This window comes from Saimiri boliviensis, chromosome 7 (genome assembly GCF_048565385.1).
Source record: "Saimiri boliviensis isolate mSaiBol1 chromosome 7, mSaiBol1.pri, whole genome shotgun sequence".
NCBI classification, from domain to species: Eukaryota; Metazoa; Chordata; class Mammalia; order Primates; family Cebidae; genus Saimiri; species Saimiri boliviensis.
The window spans coordinates 14957535-14974531 of record NC_133455.1 but is presented as its reverse complement, the minus strand read 5'-3'; the positions used below and the strand labels follow the sequence as shown (position 1 = coordinate 14974531).

At 48.3% G+C, this 16997-nt stretch overlaps 1 protein-coding gene across 3 annotated transcripts in view; it reads right to left on the bottom strand.

Moving 5' to 3' along the window:
• VSIG10 (V-set and immunoglobulin domain containing 10) overlaps positions 1 to 16997 on the bottom strand; it is a 50982-nt gene that overhangs the window by 8954 nt on the left and 25031 nt on the right. For all 3 annotated transcript variants that reach the window (XM_074402175.1, XM_074402176.1, XM_003932202.4), the window contains 3 exons: positions 8936 to 9238; positions 6926 to 7186; positions 2941 to 3234 (listed from right to left, as the gene is read on the bottom strand). In XM_074402175.1, coding sequence (XP_074258276.1) covers positions 2941 to 3234; positions 6926 to 7186; positions 8936 to 9238 — 858 coding nt within the window. The remainder of the gene's footprint in view (positions 1 to 2940; positions 3235 to 6925; positions 7187 to 8935; positions 9239 to 16997) is intronic.

The following is a 16997-nucleotide window of genomic DNA, read 5'->3' as shown; positions in this document are numbered from 1 at the left end:
TTTGTTTTGTTTTGTTTTGAGATGGAGTTTCACTCTTGTTGCCCAGGCTGAAGTGCAATAGGGGAATCTCACCTCACCGCAACCTCTGCCTCCCAGGTTCAAGCGATTCTTCTGCCTCAGCCTCTTGAGTAGCTGAGATTACAGGCGCACATCACCACACCTGGCTAGTTTTTGTATTTTTAGTAGAGATGGGGTGTTACCATGTTGGCCAGGCTAATCTTGAACTCCTGATCATATTGGTCAGGCTGGTCTTGAACTCCTGACCTCATGATCTGCACGGCTCAGCCTTCCAAAGTGCTGGGATTACAGGCATGAGCCACTGCAACTGGCCTTGTCTTTTTTTTAAAGAGCAGTTTTGTTTTTGTTTTTGTTTTTGTTTTTGTTTGTTTTTTGGGGGTTTTTTTTTGGTGGGGGCGGTTTTCTTTTGAGACAGGGTCTTATTCTGTCTCCCAGGCTAGAGTGCAATGGCACAATCTCAGCTCACCGCAGCCTTTACTTCCAGGTCTCAAGCAATCCTTCCACCTCAGCCTTCCCGGTGGCTGGGACTACACAGGCATGCCATCACACCTGGCTAATTTTTGTATTTTTTGCAGAGATGGGATTTCCCCATATTGCCCAGGCAAGCCACAAGCAAGGCTGGTCTTGAACTCCTGAACTCTGCCTGCCTCTGCCTCCCAAAGTGCTAGGATTACAGGAACGAACCTCTGCACCTGGCCAAGAACAGTTTGAAGTTCACAGCAAAACTGAGCAGAAAGTACAGAGAGTTCCCAATGCACTCCCTGCTCCCACATACGCACAGCCTCCCCCATCATCAGCATCCCCACCAGAGTGGTGCAGTTGTTACAATAGACAAACCTGCACTGACATCATTATCACTCAAAATCTATAGTTTGCACTAGGGTTCATTCCTGACGTTCAACACTGCACAGGTTTAGACAAATGCATGACATGTACACATCACTATGATATCATACAGCGTATTTTCACCATCCTACAAATCTGCTGTGCTCTGCCTATTCCAACCCCTGCCCCCTCACCAACCCCTGGGAGCCACTGATCTCTTATTATCTCCATAGTTTTGCCTTTTCCAGAACGTCATATAGTTGGAATCATGCTGTTAGTACCCACAAAAAAATGTTTTAAATTCAAAACTAATGACATATTATTTAGAAATATGAACACACGGCCAGGCACGCTGGCTCATGCTCGTGAAAAATAAAACACACGTGAAATAAAAAGAAGAAAAAAAAATGAAAGAAAGAAAGAAGATGGAAGGAAGGAACGGGGGGAGGAAGGGAAATAAAAGAGAAAAGGAAAGGAAATAAGAGAAAAGAGAAAAGGAAAGGAAAGAAAAAAGAGGAAGGCAGGAAAGGAAAAAGAGAGAAGAGAAGAGGAAAGAGAAAAGGGAAGAGAAGAAAGGAGGCCAGGTGTGGTGGCTCATCGCTGCAATCGCGAGACTTTTCGAGGTTGAGATGGGAGGATCACTTGACGCCAGGAGTTTTTTTTTTTTTTTTTTTGAGACGGAGTTTCGCTCTTGTTACCCAGGCTGGAGTGCAATGGCGTGATCTCGGCTCACCGCAACCTCCGCCTCCTGGGCTCAGGCAATTCTCCTGCCTCAGCCTCCTGAGTAGCTGGGATTACAGGCACGTGCCACCATGCCCAGCTAATTTTTTGTATTTTTAGTAGAGACGGGGTTTCACCATGTTGACCAGGATGGTCTCGATCTTTCGACCTCGTGATCCACCCGCCTCAGCCTCCCAAAGTGCTGGGATTACAGGCTTGAGCCACCGCGCCCGGCTGATGAAGTTTTTTAGTGTAACTATGTCCCATGAAGTATTTGGGACATACTTGTATTTAAAAAAAAAAAAGTAGGGGGGGCCGGACACCTGTAATCCCAGCACTTTGGGAGGCCGAGGAGGGTGGATCACTAGGTCAAGAGATCGAGACCATCTTGGCCAACATGGTGAAACCCTGTCTCCACTAAAAAAGCAAAAAATTAGCCGGACATGGTGGCACGTGCCTGTAATCCCAGCTACTTGGGAGGCTGAGACAGGAGAATTGCTTGAACCCAGGAGGCAGAGGTTGCAGTGAGCCGAGAATGTGCCATTGCACTCCAGCCTGGGCAACAAGAGCGAAAACTCCATCTCAAAAAAAAAAAAAAAAGTACTTTTTATTTTCTAAATTCAAATTTAAATGGGCATCCTGTTTTTAAAGTTCGTTATTTTCTTCTTTTTTCAAGATGGAGTCTCATTCTGTTGTACAGGCTGGAGTAAAATGGCGTGATATCGGCTCACTGCAACCTTCACCTCTAGGTTCAAGGGATTCTCCTGCCTCAGCCTCCTAAGTAGCTGGGATTACAGGCACCTGCCACCATGCCCAGCTAATGGTCTCGAACTCCCAACTTCAGGTGATCTGCTCATCTCAGCCTCCCAAGTAATTTTGTATTTTTAGTAGAGATGGGGTTTTATCATGTTGGCCAGGCTGGTCTTGAACTCCTGGCCTCAAGTGATCCAGCTGCCTCTGATTCCCAAAGTGCTGGGATTACAGGCCTGAGCAAGCGCCCAGCCCTACTGTTGTTTTCTAAACCTGCTCCTGTGACAAACAAGTAACCTAATGCATGTTCATACTGTTCTGTATTCTAAATGGGGTGAGCTTCTCAGGTGTTCATTTTGATCTTATGCTTCACAACTGACATACCCTAGCCATCTAGTCTTTGGTGTGTATAGGTAGTATGTAATTATTGTTCCCTATGCAAATGTTAGTCAGTAGGTTTAGATAGTAATTTCTTCCAGACACCTTGTCAAGCCATAAGCAAGCAGATATGCCTTCTCCCAGTTGGCAGTAACCCACGTGTAGGGAGGCACCAGGCTGTCCCCAGGCTGGTGCTGGGTGCTCTGAAGCTCCAAACCCTCCTCCTTCAGGCCCAGTTCCATCACCCACCTTTTACACTCAGCCAGATGTCCACCTCCCTCACCCCAACGGGGTTGTCAGCCCGGCAGACATAGTAGCCCTCGTCCAGGTCCTGGGAGCAGTTCTGGATGGTGAGGGTGGAGTTCTGGCCGTCCTGGGTAATGAGATGGCGGCTGCTGGGCTGGATGACCACCTCGGGCTGGGTAAGGTTCCTCAGCCACAGGATCTTGGCAGGGGGGTAGGCCCCAGACACCTGGCAGGTGAGCGTCACATTGCCCCCTACGAAGCAAGTCTTCATGGGCTCCGAGAGAACGGAGGGACTCCCTGGTGATCAGAAGGTAAATAAAGACAAATGTTTAAAAAGATCCAAATCACGGCCTGAGATCTTCAAGAAAATTAAAGTAGTCCTTTTTTGAGATGTAGTTTTTGCTCTGTTGCCCAGGCTGGAGTGCAGTGGCACAATCTCAGCTCATTGTAACCTCTGCCTCCCTCCCGGTTTCCAGCGATTCTCCTGCCTCAGCTTCCTGAGTAGCTGGGAATACAGGCATGTGCCACCACACCTGGCTAATTTTTGTATTTTTAGTAGAGATAGGGCTTCACCATGTTGCCCAGGCTGGTCTCAAACTCCCAACCTCAGGTGATCTGCCCATCTCAGCCTCCCAAAGTGCTAGGATTGAACCACTGAGCCACTGCGTCCGGTCCCAGTCCACTTTATCCATGATTTCACTTTCTGAGGTTTCAGTTACCACCGTGAACTACAGTCCAAAAATATAAAATGGAAAATTCTAGAAACAATTTTTTTTTTTGGAGATAGAGTCTCACTCTATCACCCAGGCTGCAGTGCAGTGTCACAGTCTTGGCTCACTGCAACCTCTGCCTCCCAGGTTCAAGCAATTCTTGTTGAACACAACTGAATTCTTGTTCAGACACAACTGAACCTTAACCTCCATCTAGCTTCATGACACCCTGGCCACACTGGTCTTCTCTTGAGTCCTCAAATGCCAAGTCTGTTTCCACCTTAGGGCCTTTGTGTTTGTTGCTGCCTCTGCCAGGAAACACTCAGCCCTAAGATCTTCACCTAGCCAGCTCCTTCCCATTCTAAGGATAGATTATTACCACCTCAAGGAGACCTCCCTGCTGAGAAATATTAAGTTTACCCTGCTCCCGTGGAGGGTATCTTTTAGTTTGTAATTAGTGGTAGGCGGGTAACAGCTGCCTACTTGGTAGATTCTTGAGTTATGTGTAAATATAGAACACCTGTGTATTAATAAGAATCACCTGTGTAAGAGCAAATAAATATGTGGATGAGTGTCTGCTCAAGGCCTTCAGTCCTGGAGAGCTGTCAGCCCTGCAGGCTCTCAGGCTATTGGTCCCCAGGATAGATCCACTCTGTTGTGCTATCTGGGTGTCTGCCTCTCAAATACCTTCAGCACCGCCTGGGTGGGGGTCTCCCAACTGGGCTGGTTCTCAGTACCTCCCTGCCACCCTAGGAAAAGTGGCCCTCTTCTTAAAAAGGCCTCTCTTTTATACATATCATTTTATTATTCTCATTATCTTATCTGGACCTATCTTACTTGTTTTTGCATTTTTTTTTTGTGAGACAGAGTCTCGTTCTTTCACCAGGCACCAGGCTGGAGTGCAATGGCGTGACCTCCGCTCACTGCAACCTCCGCCTCCCAGGTTCAAACAATTTTCCTGCCTCAGCCCCCCAAAGCGATGGGATTACAGGCGTGAGCCACCACGCCTAGCTTTTCTGGGTTTTTTTTGAGATGGAGTCTTGCTCTGTCATCCAGGCTGGAGTGCCATGGTGTGATCTCGGCTCACTGCAACCTTCACCTCCTGGGTTCAAGTGATTCTCCTGCCTCAGCCTGCTGAGTAGCTGGGATTACAGGCATGCACCACCATGCCTGGCTAATTTTTGTATTTTTAGTAGAGACGGGGTTTCACCATGCTGGTCAGGCTGATCTCAAACTCCTGACCTTGTGATTCACCCGCCTCAGCCTCCCAAAGGGCTGGGATTACAGGTGTGAGCCACCACACCCAGCTCTTTCTGTACTTTCCGTCTTCCTTCTACCCTCATGCCACCCAGGATATAAGCTCTGTGAAAGAGGAATAGTTGTGGTTTAAAAAATATGTACATTCTCTGACACACCTCCCTCCAAAAAGCAGTGCCTAATTCTCCCCACTCCTCTTGAATGTGGGCTGGACTCACTTCTAATACATAAAATGTGGCAGAAGGGATGCCATATAACTCCTGAGGCTAGGTCATAGAAAGGATAGCGTCAGCTTGACTCACTCTGGCTCAGATCATTTGCTCTAGGGGAAGCCAGCTGCCATGTTGGAAGGACACTCAAGCAGCCTTATGGAGACTCCCGCATGGAGAAGAAATAGTTGCCAGGCCTGGGAGTGAGCACTTCAAAAGTAGATCTTTCAGATGATTTCAGCTCCCCACTCCACCCACTAACCTTCAAGTCTTCTGGCTGACAACCCAGACATCATAGGGCCAAGACAAACCATCCCCAATGCCAACTGTGTCTTGTCTGAATTCCTGACGCACAGAAATCATGAGATAATTAATGGTTATTCTTGTTTTAATCCATTATGTTTGAGGGTGATTTGTTACATAACTAGATGCTATGGTTTGAATGTTTGTCCCCTCCAAATCTCATGTTTAAATTTGATCCTCAATGTTGGAGGTAAGGCCTAACGGGAGGTGTTTGGGTAAGTGAATTTTCATTCTGTTAGCTTGGTCCAAAAGTAATTAGGATTTTTGTCATTGCTTTTGCAGCAACCTAATGTTAGCACTGGTTGGTTTTTTTTGTCTGTTTTGTTTTGGAGATGGCATTTCGCTCTATCACCCAGGCTGGAGTGCAGTGGCACAATCTCGGCTCACTGCAACCTCTGCTTCCCAGTTTCAAGTGGTTTTCCCCCCTCAGGCTCTGGAGTAGCTGGGACTACAGGAATGCGCTATCATGCCCAACTAATTTTTTTTTTTAATTTTTAGTAGAGATGGGGTTTCATCATGTTGGCCAGGCTGGTCTTAACTCCTGACCCCAGGTGATCCACCTGCCTTGGCCTCCCAAAGTTCTGGGATTACAGGTGCAAGCTACTGACCCAGCCAGTGCTGGTTGTTAAAAAGGTGCTGGCACCTTCCTTCTCTCTCTTGCTTCATCTCTTACTAGGAATCTCTGCACCAATTGGCTCCACTTCACCTTCCATCATGTGCAGAAGCAACCTGACGCTCTCACCAGAAGCCAAGAGGATACTGGTGCCATGTTTCTTGCACAGCTTATGGAACTATGAGCAAATAAAGTAATTTTCAGCCAAACACGGTGGCTCACACTTGTAATCCCAGCTCTTTGGGAGGCGGAGACAGGTGGATCACTTGAGGTCAGGAATTCAAGACCAGCCTGGCCAACATGGTGAAACCCTGCCTCTACTAAAAATACAAAAATTAGCTGGGCATGGTGGTGCATGCCTGTAGTCCGAGCTACTCAGGAGGCCAAGGCAGGAGAATCACTTGAACCTGGAAGGTGGAGGTTGCAGTGAGCCAAGATCATGCTACTGCACTCCAGTCTGGGTAACAGAATGAGACTCTGTCTCAAAACAACAACAACAATAACAACAACAACAAAAAATTTTCTTTATAAACTTCCCAGCCTCAGGTATTCCTGTACAGCAGCAGTAAATGGACAAGCACAAAAGATGATGAACCTCATCTGTCTTCTTCACTGTTCCATCCTCAGCCCCTAGAAACTGCACCTGACACATAGCAGGTGTTCAATTAGTATTTGTCAAGTGGAAAATGGCGTGAACTAGAACCAAGAAGCTTGAGCTAAGCATCCCTAAAGTTTGAAAGGAATGAAACATAAAGAAAAAGAAAGGAAGAAAGGGAAGGAATTCAGTCCACTCTGACATCCTAGGATTTCTTTCCCAGAAGAGCTCTGAAATGCTTCTCCGAGGAGAAAGGAAGACAGCTGAACTCCAACCCCAAGACAAAGCAAAACAGACTCACTGATCTGCACCACACAGCTGGCGCCCGCCTCTGGCCCAACTACATGACTCGCAGCACACTTGAACTTCTTGCCATCCGACAGCTGGGATTTGTTCAGCATTTCCACCCCCAGCTTTGACTTCCCCACGATTACACCTCCTGGTTCTTCTATCCACAGGAAGTTAGGGTCAGGGTATCCCCCATCCCAGCGACAAGTGAGCTGCAGCATGAACAATCCTGATGCCATCTGTGCCCGGCACTGGGGAGCTGACGGAGGGGGATCTGCAAAACACCAGAGGAAAGCATGGGCTCACTCACACGCTGTAGGATCAGCCACTGGGCTGGCGCTATGACTGCAGAACCCAGGTCTCAGAGAGACATCAACCCCAGTTAGTGTAGCATCCAGTAGCTCCTAGCACAAATTCCTCCCTGACAACAGTCAGGCTTCCTCTGTTGGGTGTTAAATCTCTGGGGACCTGGGTCTCATTTGCCTTTGCATTTCTTTTTTTAATTTATTTATTTTTTGAGACAGAGTCTCACTCTGTCACCCAGGCTGGAGTGGCACGATGGCTCACTGCAACCTCTGCCTCCCAAGTTCAAATGATTCTCCTGCCTCAGCCTCCCAAGTAGTTGGGATTACAGGCATGTGCCACCACACTCAGCTATAATTTTTGTATTTTTAGTAGAGACAGGGTTTCGCCATGTTGGTCAGGCTGCTCTCAAACGCCTGACTTTAGGTGATCCACCCACCTTGGCCTCCCAAAGTGTTGGGATTACAGGTGTGAGCCACCGTGCCCGGCCTTGCCTTTGCATTTCATATTTATTTGTTTATTTATTTAGCGACACAATTTCACTCTTGTTGCCCAGGCTGGAGTGCAATGCTGCAATCTCAGCTCACCACAACCTCTGCCTCCCAGGTTCAAATGGTTCTCCTGCCTCAGCCTCCTGAGTAGCTGGGATTACAGGCAGTCACCACCACACCCAACTAATTTTGTATATTTTTAAGTAAAGACGGGGTTTCTCCATGTTGGTCAGGCTGGTCTCAAACTGCTAACCTCAGATGATCTGCCCGCCTCAGCATCCCAAAGTGCTGGGATTACAGGCATGAGCCGCCGCACCTGGCCTTTATTTTATTTTTTTAATACACACAGGCTGGGGCCGGGCGCGGTGGCTCAAACCTGTAATCCCAGCACTTTGGGAGGCCGAGGTGGGTGGATCACGAGGTCAAGAGATCGAGACCATCCTGGTCAACATGGTGAAACCCCGTCTCTACTAAAAATACAAAAAAATTAGCTGGGCATGGTGGCGCGTGCCTGTAATCCCAGCTACTCAGGAGGCTGAGGCAGGAGAATTGCCTGAGCCCAGGAGGCGGAGGTTGCGGTGAGCCGAGATCGTGCCATTGCACTCCAGCCTGGGTAACAAGAGCGAAACTCCGTCTCAGAAAAAAAAAAAAAAAGAAAAAGAAGCCAGACACAAAAGGCCCCATGTATGATTCATTCATATGAAGTGTCCAGAACAGTCAAACCCACAGGGACAGAATGCAGATTGGGGGCTGTCCAGGTCTTACTTAGGAAAAGAGGGAATGAGAGTGACTGCTTATGGGTACAGTCATTTTGTCATTCCATTTGGGATGACAAAAATGTTTTGGAGGGCTGGGCGTGATGGCTCATGCCTGTAATCCCAGCACTTTAGGAGGCTGAAGCAAGCAGATCACTTGAGCTCAGGAGTTCGAGACCAGCCCAGCCAACGTGGTGAAACCCCATCTCTACTAAAAATACAAAATTAGCTGGGCATGGTGGCACACACCTGTAATCCCAGCTACTCGGGAGGCTGAGGCAGGAGTATCACTTGAACCTGGAAGGTGGAGGTTGCGGTGAGCCAAGATCGTGACTTTGCACTCCAGCCTGAGCAACAAGAGTGAAACTCCCTCTCAAGAAAAAAAAAAAAAAAGGACAAATGGGAGAGGCGCAAACATGCAGGTCCTAAAGGAGTAAGGGGAAGAAGTGGGGCAGAGGAGCACTGCTTACGCACAATAGACCAGGAGCTCGGTGGTCACCTTTCGATGTCTCCTGCTGAGCAGATTCAAGGCCAAACAGGTGTAGTTCCCTTGGAGGTTTGGCGACATCAGTAACAGTGAAAAAGAGTTGACTGTCAGGTTGTGGCCGAAAAACTCGCTGCTGGAATTCAGGGCCTGGAACCACCATTCAACCATAGGGGGCGGCCAGGAGCTGCTAGTGCAGCTGAAGTCCACCTGGGAACCCTTGGCTGCGTAGACGGTGCCGTTGGGGAGTGTGCCGGTGGCCGAGATGTGAACCTCAATCTGATAGGGGCCGCCTGGGAATGACAGGGGGAATGGGATGACATTAATCATGTAAGAGTTCATTCAATTGCCTTACCAACTCCAACAGACATACAAGCTATTACAGATCAGGAAACAGCCAATGAAGAGTACAGTATCTACCTCATACTATGTAACAAATGCTATGCCAAGTGCTCTGATACATTATTTCATTTAATCCTATGTGAGATTTCATTAGGGGGATAAATCCTTACAGAACAGGAAAAGTACACATTGCTCCTTAAAAGAAAAAAGTCCGGGTGCGATGGCTCACGGCTGTAATCCCAGCATTTTGGGAGGCCAAGGTGGGTGGATCATGAGGTCAGGAGATCGAGAGCATCCTAGCCAATGTGGTGAAACCCCATCTCTACTAAAATGCAAAAATTAGGCTGGGCACAGTGGCTCACACCTGTTAATCCCAGCACTTTGAGAGGCCAAGGCAAGCGGATCACTTGAGGTCAGGAGTTCGAGACCAGCCTGTCAAACATGGTGAAACCCCATCTCTACTAAAAATACAAAAGTTAGCTGAGCATAGTGGTGCACGTCTGTGGTCCCAGCAACTCAGGAGGCTGAGGCAGGAGAATTGTTTGAACCCATGAGGTGGAGGTTGCAGTAAGCCGATATCATACCACTGTACTTCAGCCTGGGCGACAGAGCAAGACTCCATCTCGAAAAAATTAGTAAATAAGTAAATAAATAAATAATACAAAAATTAGCTGGGTGTGGTGGCATGTGCCAATAATCCCAGCTACTCATGAGACTGAGGCAGGAGAATCGCTTGAACCAGGGAGTCAGATGTTGCAGTGAGCTGACATCACATCACTAGACTCCAGCCTGGCGACAAAGGAAGACTCTGTCTCAGAAAAAAAAAAGGCGGCCGGGCGCGGTGGCTCACGCCTATAATCCCAGCACTTTGGGAGGCCAAGGCGGGTGGATCACCAGGTCAGGAGATCGAGACCGTCCTGGTCAACATGGTGAAACCCCGTCTCTACAGAAAAAAAAAAAAAGGCTGGGTGTGATGGCTCACACCTGTAATCCCAGTACTCTGGGGAGACCAAGGTGGGTGGATCACCTGAGGTCAGGCATTCGAGACCAGCCTATCCAATATGGTGAAACGCCATCTTTACTAAAATTACAAAAATTAGCCGGGCATGGTGGTGTGCACCTGTAGTCCCAGCTACTCAGGTGTCTGAGGCAAGAGAATCGCTTGAACCTGAGAGACAGAGGTTGCAGTGAGCCAAGATCATGCCACTGCATTGTAGCCTGGGCGACAGAGCGAGACTCAGTGTCAAAAAAACAAAAACAAACAAACAAAAAAAAAAAAAAAAAAAAAAAAAAAACAGCCGGGCGCAGTGGCTCAAGCCTGTAATCCCAGCACTTTGGGAGGCTGAGGCGGGTGGATCACCAGGTCAAGAGATCGAGACCATCCTGGTCAGTATGATGAAACCCCGTCTCTACTAAAAATACAAAAAAAGTAGCTGGGCATGGTGGCACATGCCTGTAATCCGAGCTACTCAGGAGGCTGAGGCAAGAGAATTGCCTGAACCCAGGAGGCGGAGGTTGCGGTGAGCCGAGATTGTGCCATTGCACGCCAGCCTGGGTAACAAGAGCGAAACTCCGTTTCAAAACGAACAAACAAACAAACAAACAAAAAACAAAAACAAAAACTGCAAGGGCTAGGCAGAGTAGCTCATGCCTATAGTCCCAGCACTTTGGGAGGCTGAGGTAGAAGGCTGACTTGAGGCCAGGAGTTCCAGACCAACCTGGAAAATATAGCAAGACCCCATGTCTACGAAAAATTTAAAAATTAGGGCTAGCATGCTGGCTTACACCTGAATTCCCAGCACGTTGGGAGGCCGAAGCAGGCAGATCACTTGAGGTCAGGAGTTTGAAACCCGCCTGGCCAACATGACGAAACCCTTTCTCTACTAAAAATACAAAATTAGTCAGGTGTGGTGGCACATGCCTGTAATCCCAGCTGAGGTGGGAGAATCACTTGAACCCGGGAGGCAGCGATTGCAGTGAGCCAAGATAGTGCCGCTGCACTCCAACCTGGGCGATAGAGTGAGACTTCATCTCAAAATAAATGAATAATTAACTGGGTGTGGTATCACATGCCTATAGTCCCAGCTACTTGGGAGGCTGAGGTAGGAGGCTGGTTTGAGTCTGGAAGGTTGAGGCTGCTGTGACCCTGGATCTTGCCCCTGAACTCCAGCCTGTGTGACAGAGTGAGACCTTGTCTCAAGATAAAACACTGCAGAATGGAAAGTATTTCTGTGCAGTGAAGAATTAAAACAGCAGTCCTGGGACTGCTCTCCTTAGAAAGACCTGCTTGCAAGGCTGGCCCTTGGCTGCTGTCTGGGAACTTGGATTTCAGGAGGATTCCCACCATTCCTAGAACTGAGAGGAGTGGCTTGCTGTGCCTAAACTATGCAAACAATGTGGTTTAAACTTGGCTGGGGCTCTGTGGCTCCTGCCTAGAATCCCAGCACTTTGGGAAGCTGAGGTAGGTGGAGTTTGAGGTCAGGAGTACGAGATCAGCCTGGCCAACATGGTGAAACCCCATCTCTACTAAAAATACAAAAAATTAGCTAGGCATGATAGTGGACGCCTGTAATCCCAGCTACTCAGGAGGCTGAGGCAGGAGAATCACTTGAACCCAGGAGGCAGAGGTTGTGGTGAGCCAAGATTGGGCCATTGCACTCCAGCCCGGACAAGAACAAAACTTTGTCTCAAAAGAAAAAAAAATGTGGTTTACACGGAACTTCTGCTTTCTGAGAGGCAGGAATTTGGTAAGTGCAAAGCAGAAAGCACTTATGTAATGAGCCCCGACAAAAAACCTTGAGCAACAAAAAAGTCTCCAATGAGTTTCCCTAGCAGACGTTTGATGTGTGTTGCCACAACTCATTTCTGGAAGTTGCGTCCCATGCAACTCTGCTAGAAGACTTGGAAGCTTGCACCTGGTTTCCCTGGGTTTCTTCCCATGCGCCTTTTCCCTTTACAGGTTTTGTTTTATATCCTTTTGCTGGAATAAATCACCCTACGTGCTGAGTCTTGTGAGTCCTCTTAGCAAATTGTCAAACCATGGGGACCCCCAGCATGATATCATACTAAAAAGCGAGAAATTGGGCCAGGCGCAGTGGCTCACCCCTGCAATCCCAGCACTTTGGGAGGCCGAGATGGGTGGGTCACCTAAGGTCGTGATGTTCAAGACCAGCCTGTCAAACACGGTGAAACCCCATCTCTACTACAAATACAAAAATTAGCCAGATGTGGTGGCATGCATGCCTGTAATCCCAGCTACTCGGGAGGCTGAGGCAAAAGAATCTCTTGAACCAGGAGGCAGAGACTGCAGTTACTTGAGATCATGCCACTGCACTTCAGCCTGGGTAACAAAGTGAGACTCTCAAAAAAAAAAAAGAAGAAGAAGAAGAAAAGGAAGAAATGAACTACTTGTCTGACTCTGTCCAAATGACCCTCCTCAGCCTCCATTTCCTAGTCTATGAAAGGGGGTGATGGCAGTCCCCACTTCCCGGGATTGCTGCTGTAAAGCACTGGGAACGGTGGCCACGCTGGAAACACTTGATGAACTGGTAGGCCTCATCTCAGTTCTCATTTCTCTTCACATTTTCCTTTTTAGTTTACTTTTTGAAATGGCGTTTTGCTCTTGCTTTCCCGGCTGGAGTGCAGTGGCGCCATCTCAGATCATTGTACCCTCCGCCTCCCAGGTTCAGGCGATTCTCCTGCCTCAGGCTCCCGAGTACAGTAGCTGGGACTCCAGGTGTGCGACACCACACCCAGCTAATTTTTGTATTTTTAGTAGAGACAGGGTTTCATCATGTTGGCCAGGATGGTCTCGAACTCCTGACTTCAAATGATCCACCTACCTCGGCCTCCCAAAGTGCTGGGATTACAGGCCTGAGCCAACATGCCCAGCCTTCTCTTTACATTTCTGAACTTCTTTCTTGTCCCCCGAAACGCCCTCCACTGTTGGTACCCAGTGCATTTAAGGTGCCACATACCCTTGAAGAAAAGAATGTATCCCCCCAAAATATATACAATTATTACTTGTCAATTCAAACATTTCTATTTTAGTTTTTGTTACTTTTTTAAATTATATATTTATTTATTTGAGATAGCATCTCCCTCTATCAACCAGGCTGGAGTGAAGTGACACAATCACAGCTCACTGTATCCTCAAACTCCTAGGCTCAAGCAATCCTCCCACCTTAGCCTCTTGAGTAGCTGGGACTACAAGCGCACACAACCACACCAGCTAATTTTTGGTTTTTTTTTTTTGAGACAGAGTTTCGCTCGTTACCCAGGCTGGAGTGCAATGGCGCGATCTTGGCTCACCGCAACCTCCGCCTCCTGGGTTCAGGCAATTCTCCTGCCTCAGCCTCCTGAGTAGCTGGGATTACAGGCATGCGCCACCATGCCCAGCTACTTTTTTGTATTTTTTAGTAGAGACGGGGTTTCACCATGTTGACCAGGATGGTCTCGATCTCTTGACCTCATGATCCACCTACCTCGGCCTCCCAAAGTGCTGGGATTACGGGCTTGAGCCACCGTGCCCGGCCACACCAGCTAATTAAAAAAATTTTTTTTTGAGACGCCGTTTCACTCATTGCCCAGGCTGGAGTACAACGGTGATCTTGGCTCACTGCAACCTCCACCTTCTGGGTTCAAGCGATTCTCCTACCTTAGCCTCCTGAGTAGCTGGGATTACAGGCATGCACCACCACGCCTGGGTAATTTGGTATTTTTAGTAGAGATGGGGTTTCTTCATGTTGATGAGTCTGGTTTCGAACCCTCAACCTCAGGTAATCCACCCGCCTCAGCCTCCCAAAGTGCTGGGATTATAGGTGTGAGCCACCACACCCAGCCAATTTTTAAATATTTTATAGAGACAGGATCTCACTATGTTGTCCTGGCTGGTCTCAAACCCCTGAGTTCAAGCAATCCTCCCGCCTCAGCCTCCCACAGTGCTGGAATTACAGGTGGGAGCCACCACACCCGGCCCAACAAAACATTTTTTAAAAGACTGTATCTAACAGCTGTTCATCCTGAAGTAATTTAGTGTGCTACCTCTCCCAGAGACTTCCTCTTTATTTTATTTTATTTTATTTTATTGCATTTTAGGTTTGGGGGTACATGTGAAGAACATGCAAGATTGTTGCATAGGTACACACATGGCAGTGTGATTTGCTGCCTTCCTCCCCATCACCTATATCTGGCATTTCTCCCCATGCTATCTCTCCCCAACTCCCCACCCCCCGCTGTCCCTCCTCTATTTCCCCCCAAGAGACCCCAGAGTGTAGTGCTCCCCTCCCTGTGTCCATGTGTCCTCACTGTTCAACACCTGCCTATGAGTGAGAACATGCGGTGTTTGATTTTCTGCTCTTGTGTCAGACTGTTGGTGGGAGTGTAAATTAGTTCAACCATTGTGGAAGACAGTGTGATGATTCCTCAAGGACCTAGAAATAGAAATCCCATTTGACCCAGCAATCCCATTACTGGGTATATATCCAAAGGATTATACATCGTTCTACTATAAGGACACATGCACACGAATGTTCATTGCAGCACTGTTTACAATAGCAAAGACCTGGAACCAACCCAAATGCCCATCGATGATAGACTGGACAGGGAAAATGTGGCACCTATACACCATGGAATATTATGCAGCCATCAAAAACGATGAGTTCGTGTCCTTTGTAGGGACATGGATGAACCTGGAAACCGTCATTCTCAGCAAACTGAGACTTCCTCTTTAAAAAATAAAAATAGGCCAGGCATGGTGGCTCACGCTTATAATCCCAGCACTTTGGGAGGCCGAGGCAGGTGAATCACTTGGGGTCAGGAGTTCAATACCAGTCTGAGCAACATGGCAAAAACTCATTTCTACCAAAAATATGAAAATTAGCTGGGCATGGTGGCAGGCACCTGTAATCCCAGCTACTCGGGAGGCTGAGGCAGGAGGATAGTTTGAACTGGGAGGTGGATGTTGTGAGCTGAGACCGAACTACTGGACTCCAGCCTGGGTGACAGAGTGAGACCCTAACTTTTTTTTATGTTTTTTTTTTTTTTTTTTGACACGGAGTTTCGCCCTTGTTACCCAGGCTGGAGTGCAATGGCGCGATCTCGGCTCATCGCAACCTCCGCCTCCTGGGCTCAGGCAATTCTCCTGCCTCAGCCTCCTGAGTAGCTGGGATTACAGGCACGTGCCACCATGCCCAGCTAATTTTTTGCACTTTTAGTAGAGACGGGGTTTCACCATGTTGACCAGGATGGTCTCGATCTCTCGACCTCGTGATCCACCCGCCTCGGCCTCCCAAAGTGCTGGGATTACAGGCTTGAGCCACCGCGCCCGGCTGACCCTAACTTAAAAAATAAAATAGGCTGGGCGCGGTGGCTCACGCCTGTAATCCCAGCACTTTGGGAGGCCGAGGTGGGTGGATCACGAGGTCAAGAGATCCTGGTCAACATGGTGAAACCCCGTCTCTACTAAAAATACAAAACATTAGCTGGGCATGGTGGCACCCGCCTGTAATCCCAGCTACTCAGGAGGCTGAGGCAGGAGAATTGCCTGAACCCAGGAGGCGGAGGTTGCGGTGAGCCGAGATCACGCCACTGCACTCCAGCCTGGACTACAGAGCCAGACTCCATCTCAAAAAAAACAGTTGAAAATTTAAAAAGAAAAAACAGCGAGAAAGCCTAAAGGGGCCTCCTGAATTGTTCAGTGTTCAAAATTCATAGCTCATCTGTAAACCCCTGGGGTTGTCTTTTTTTCTGTTGCCCAGTCTAAAGTGCAGCGGTGTGATCTCAGCTCACAACAACCTCCCTCTCCCAGACTGAAGTGATTCTCACACCTCAGCCTCTTGAGTAGCTGGGACTGTAGGTGTACGCTACTACACCCTACTAAATTTTTTATTTTTAGTAGAGACAGGTTTTTACCATGCTGCCCAAGCTGGCTCTCAAACTCCTGACCTCAGGTGATCCGCCCGTCTCGGCCTCCCAAAGGGCCGGGATTATAGGCGTGAGCCACTCTGCCCGGCCAATTTCTGAGTAAAGCTGACACCACCTTCTCGATTTCCTTGAGTTCTTTCTCTACGCTAACCTACTACAAAAGGAGGGGATTCCGGTTGCTTCCCTCTCACTCCTCTCTCCACCCTACTGATATTCCTAAACAAACCACCATCCTCTTTTGCTTACAGGGTGATGGTAGCAATCACTACAAGGAACAAACAGATGGCAGAGGAAACAGACGTTAAAAGACAAGTAGGGCCGGGCGCGGTGGCTCAAGCCTGTAATCCCAGCACTTTGGGAGGCTGAGGCGGGTGGATCACGAGGTCAAGAGATCGAGACCATCCTGGTCAACATGGTGAAACCCTGTCTCTACTAAAAATACAAAAAATTAGCTGGGCATGGTGGCGCGTGCCTGTAATCCCAGCTACTCAGGAGGCTGAGGCAGGAGAATTGCCTGAACCCAGGAGGCAGAGGTTGCGGTGAGCCGAGACTGCGCCATTGCACTCCAGCCTGGGTAACAAGAGCGAAACTCCATCTCAAAAAAAAAAAAAAAAAAAAAGACAAGTAAATAAAAATAAGGGCGGGGGCTGAGCACGGGGGCTCGAGCCTGTAGTTTGGGAGGCCGAGGTGGGGAGATCACTTAAGGCCGGGGGTTCGTGACCAGCCTGGCCAACACGGTGAAACCCATCTCTACTAAAAATACAAAAAAATTAGCCAGGCATGGTG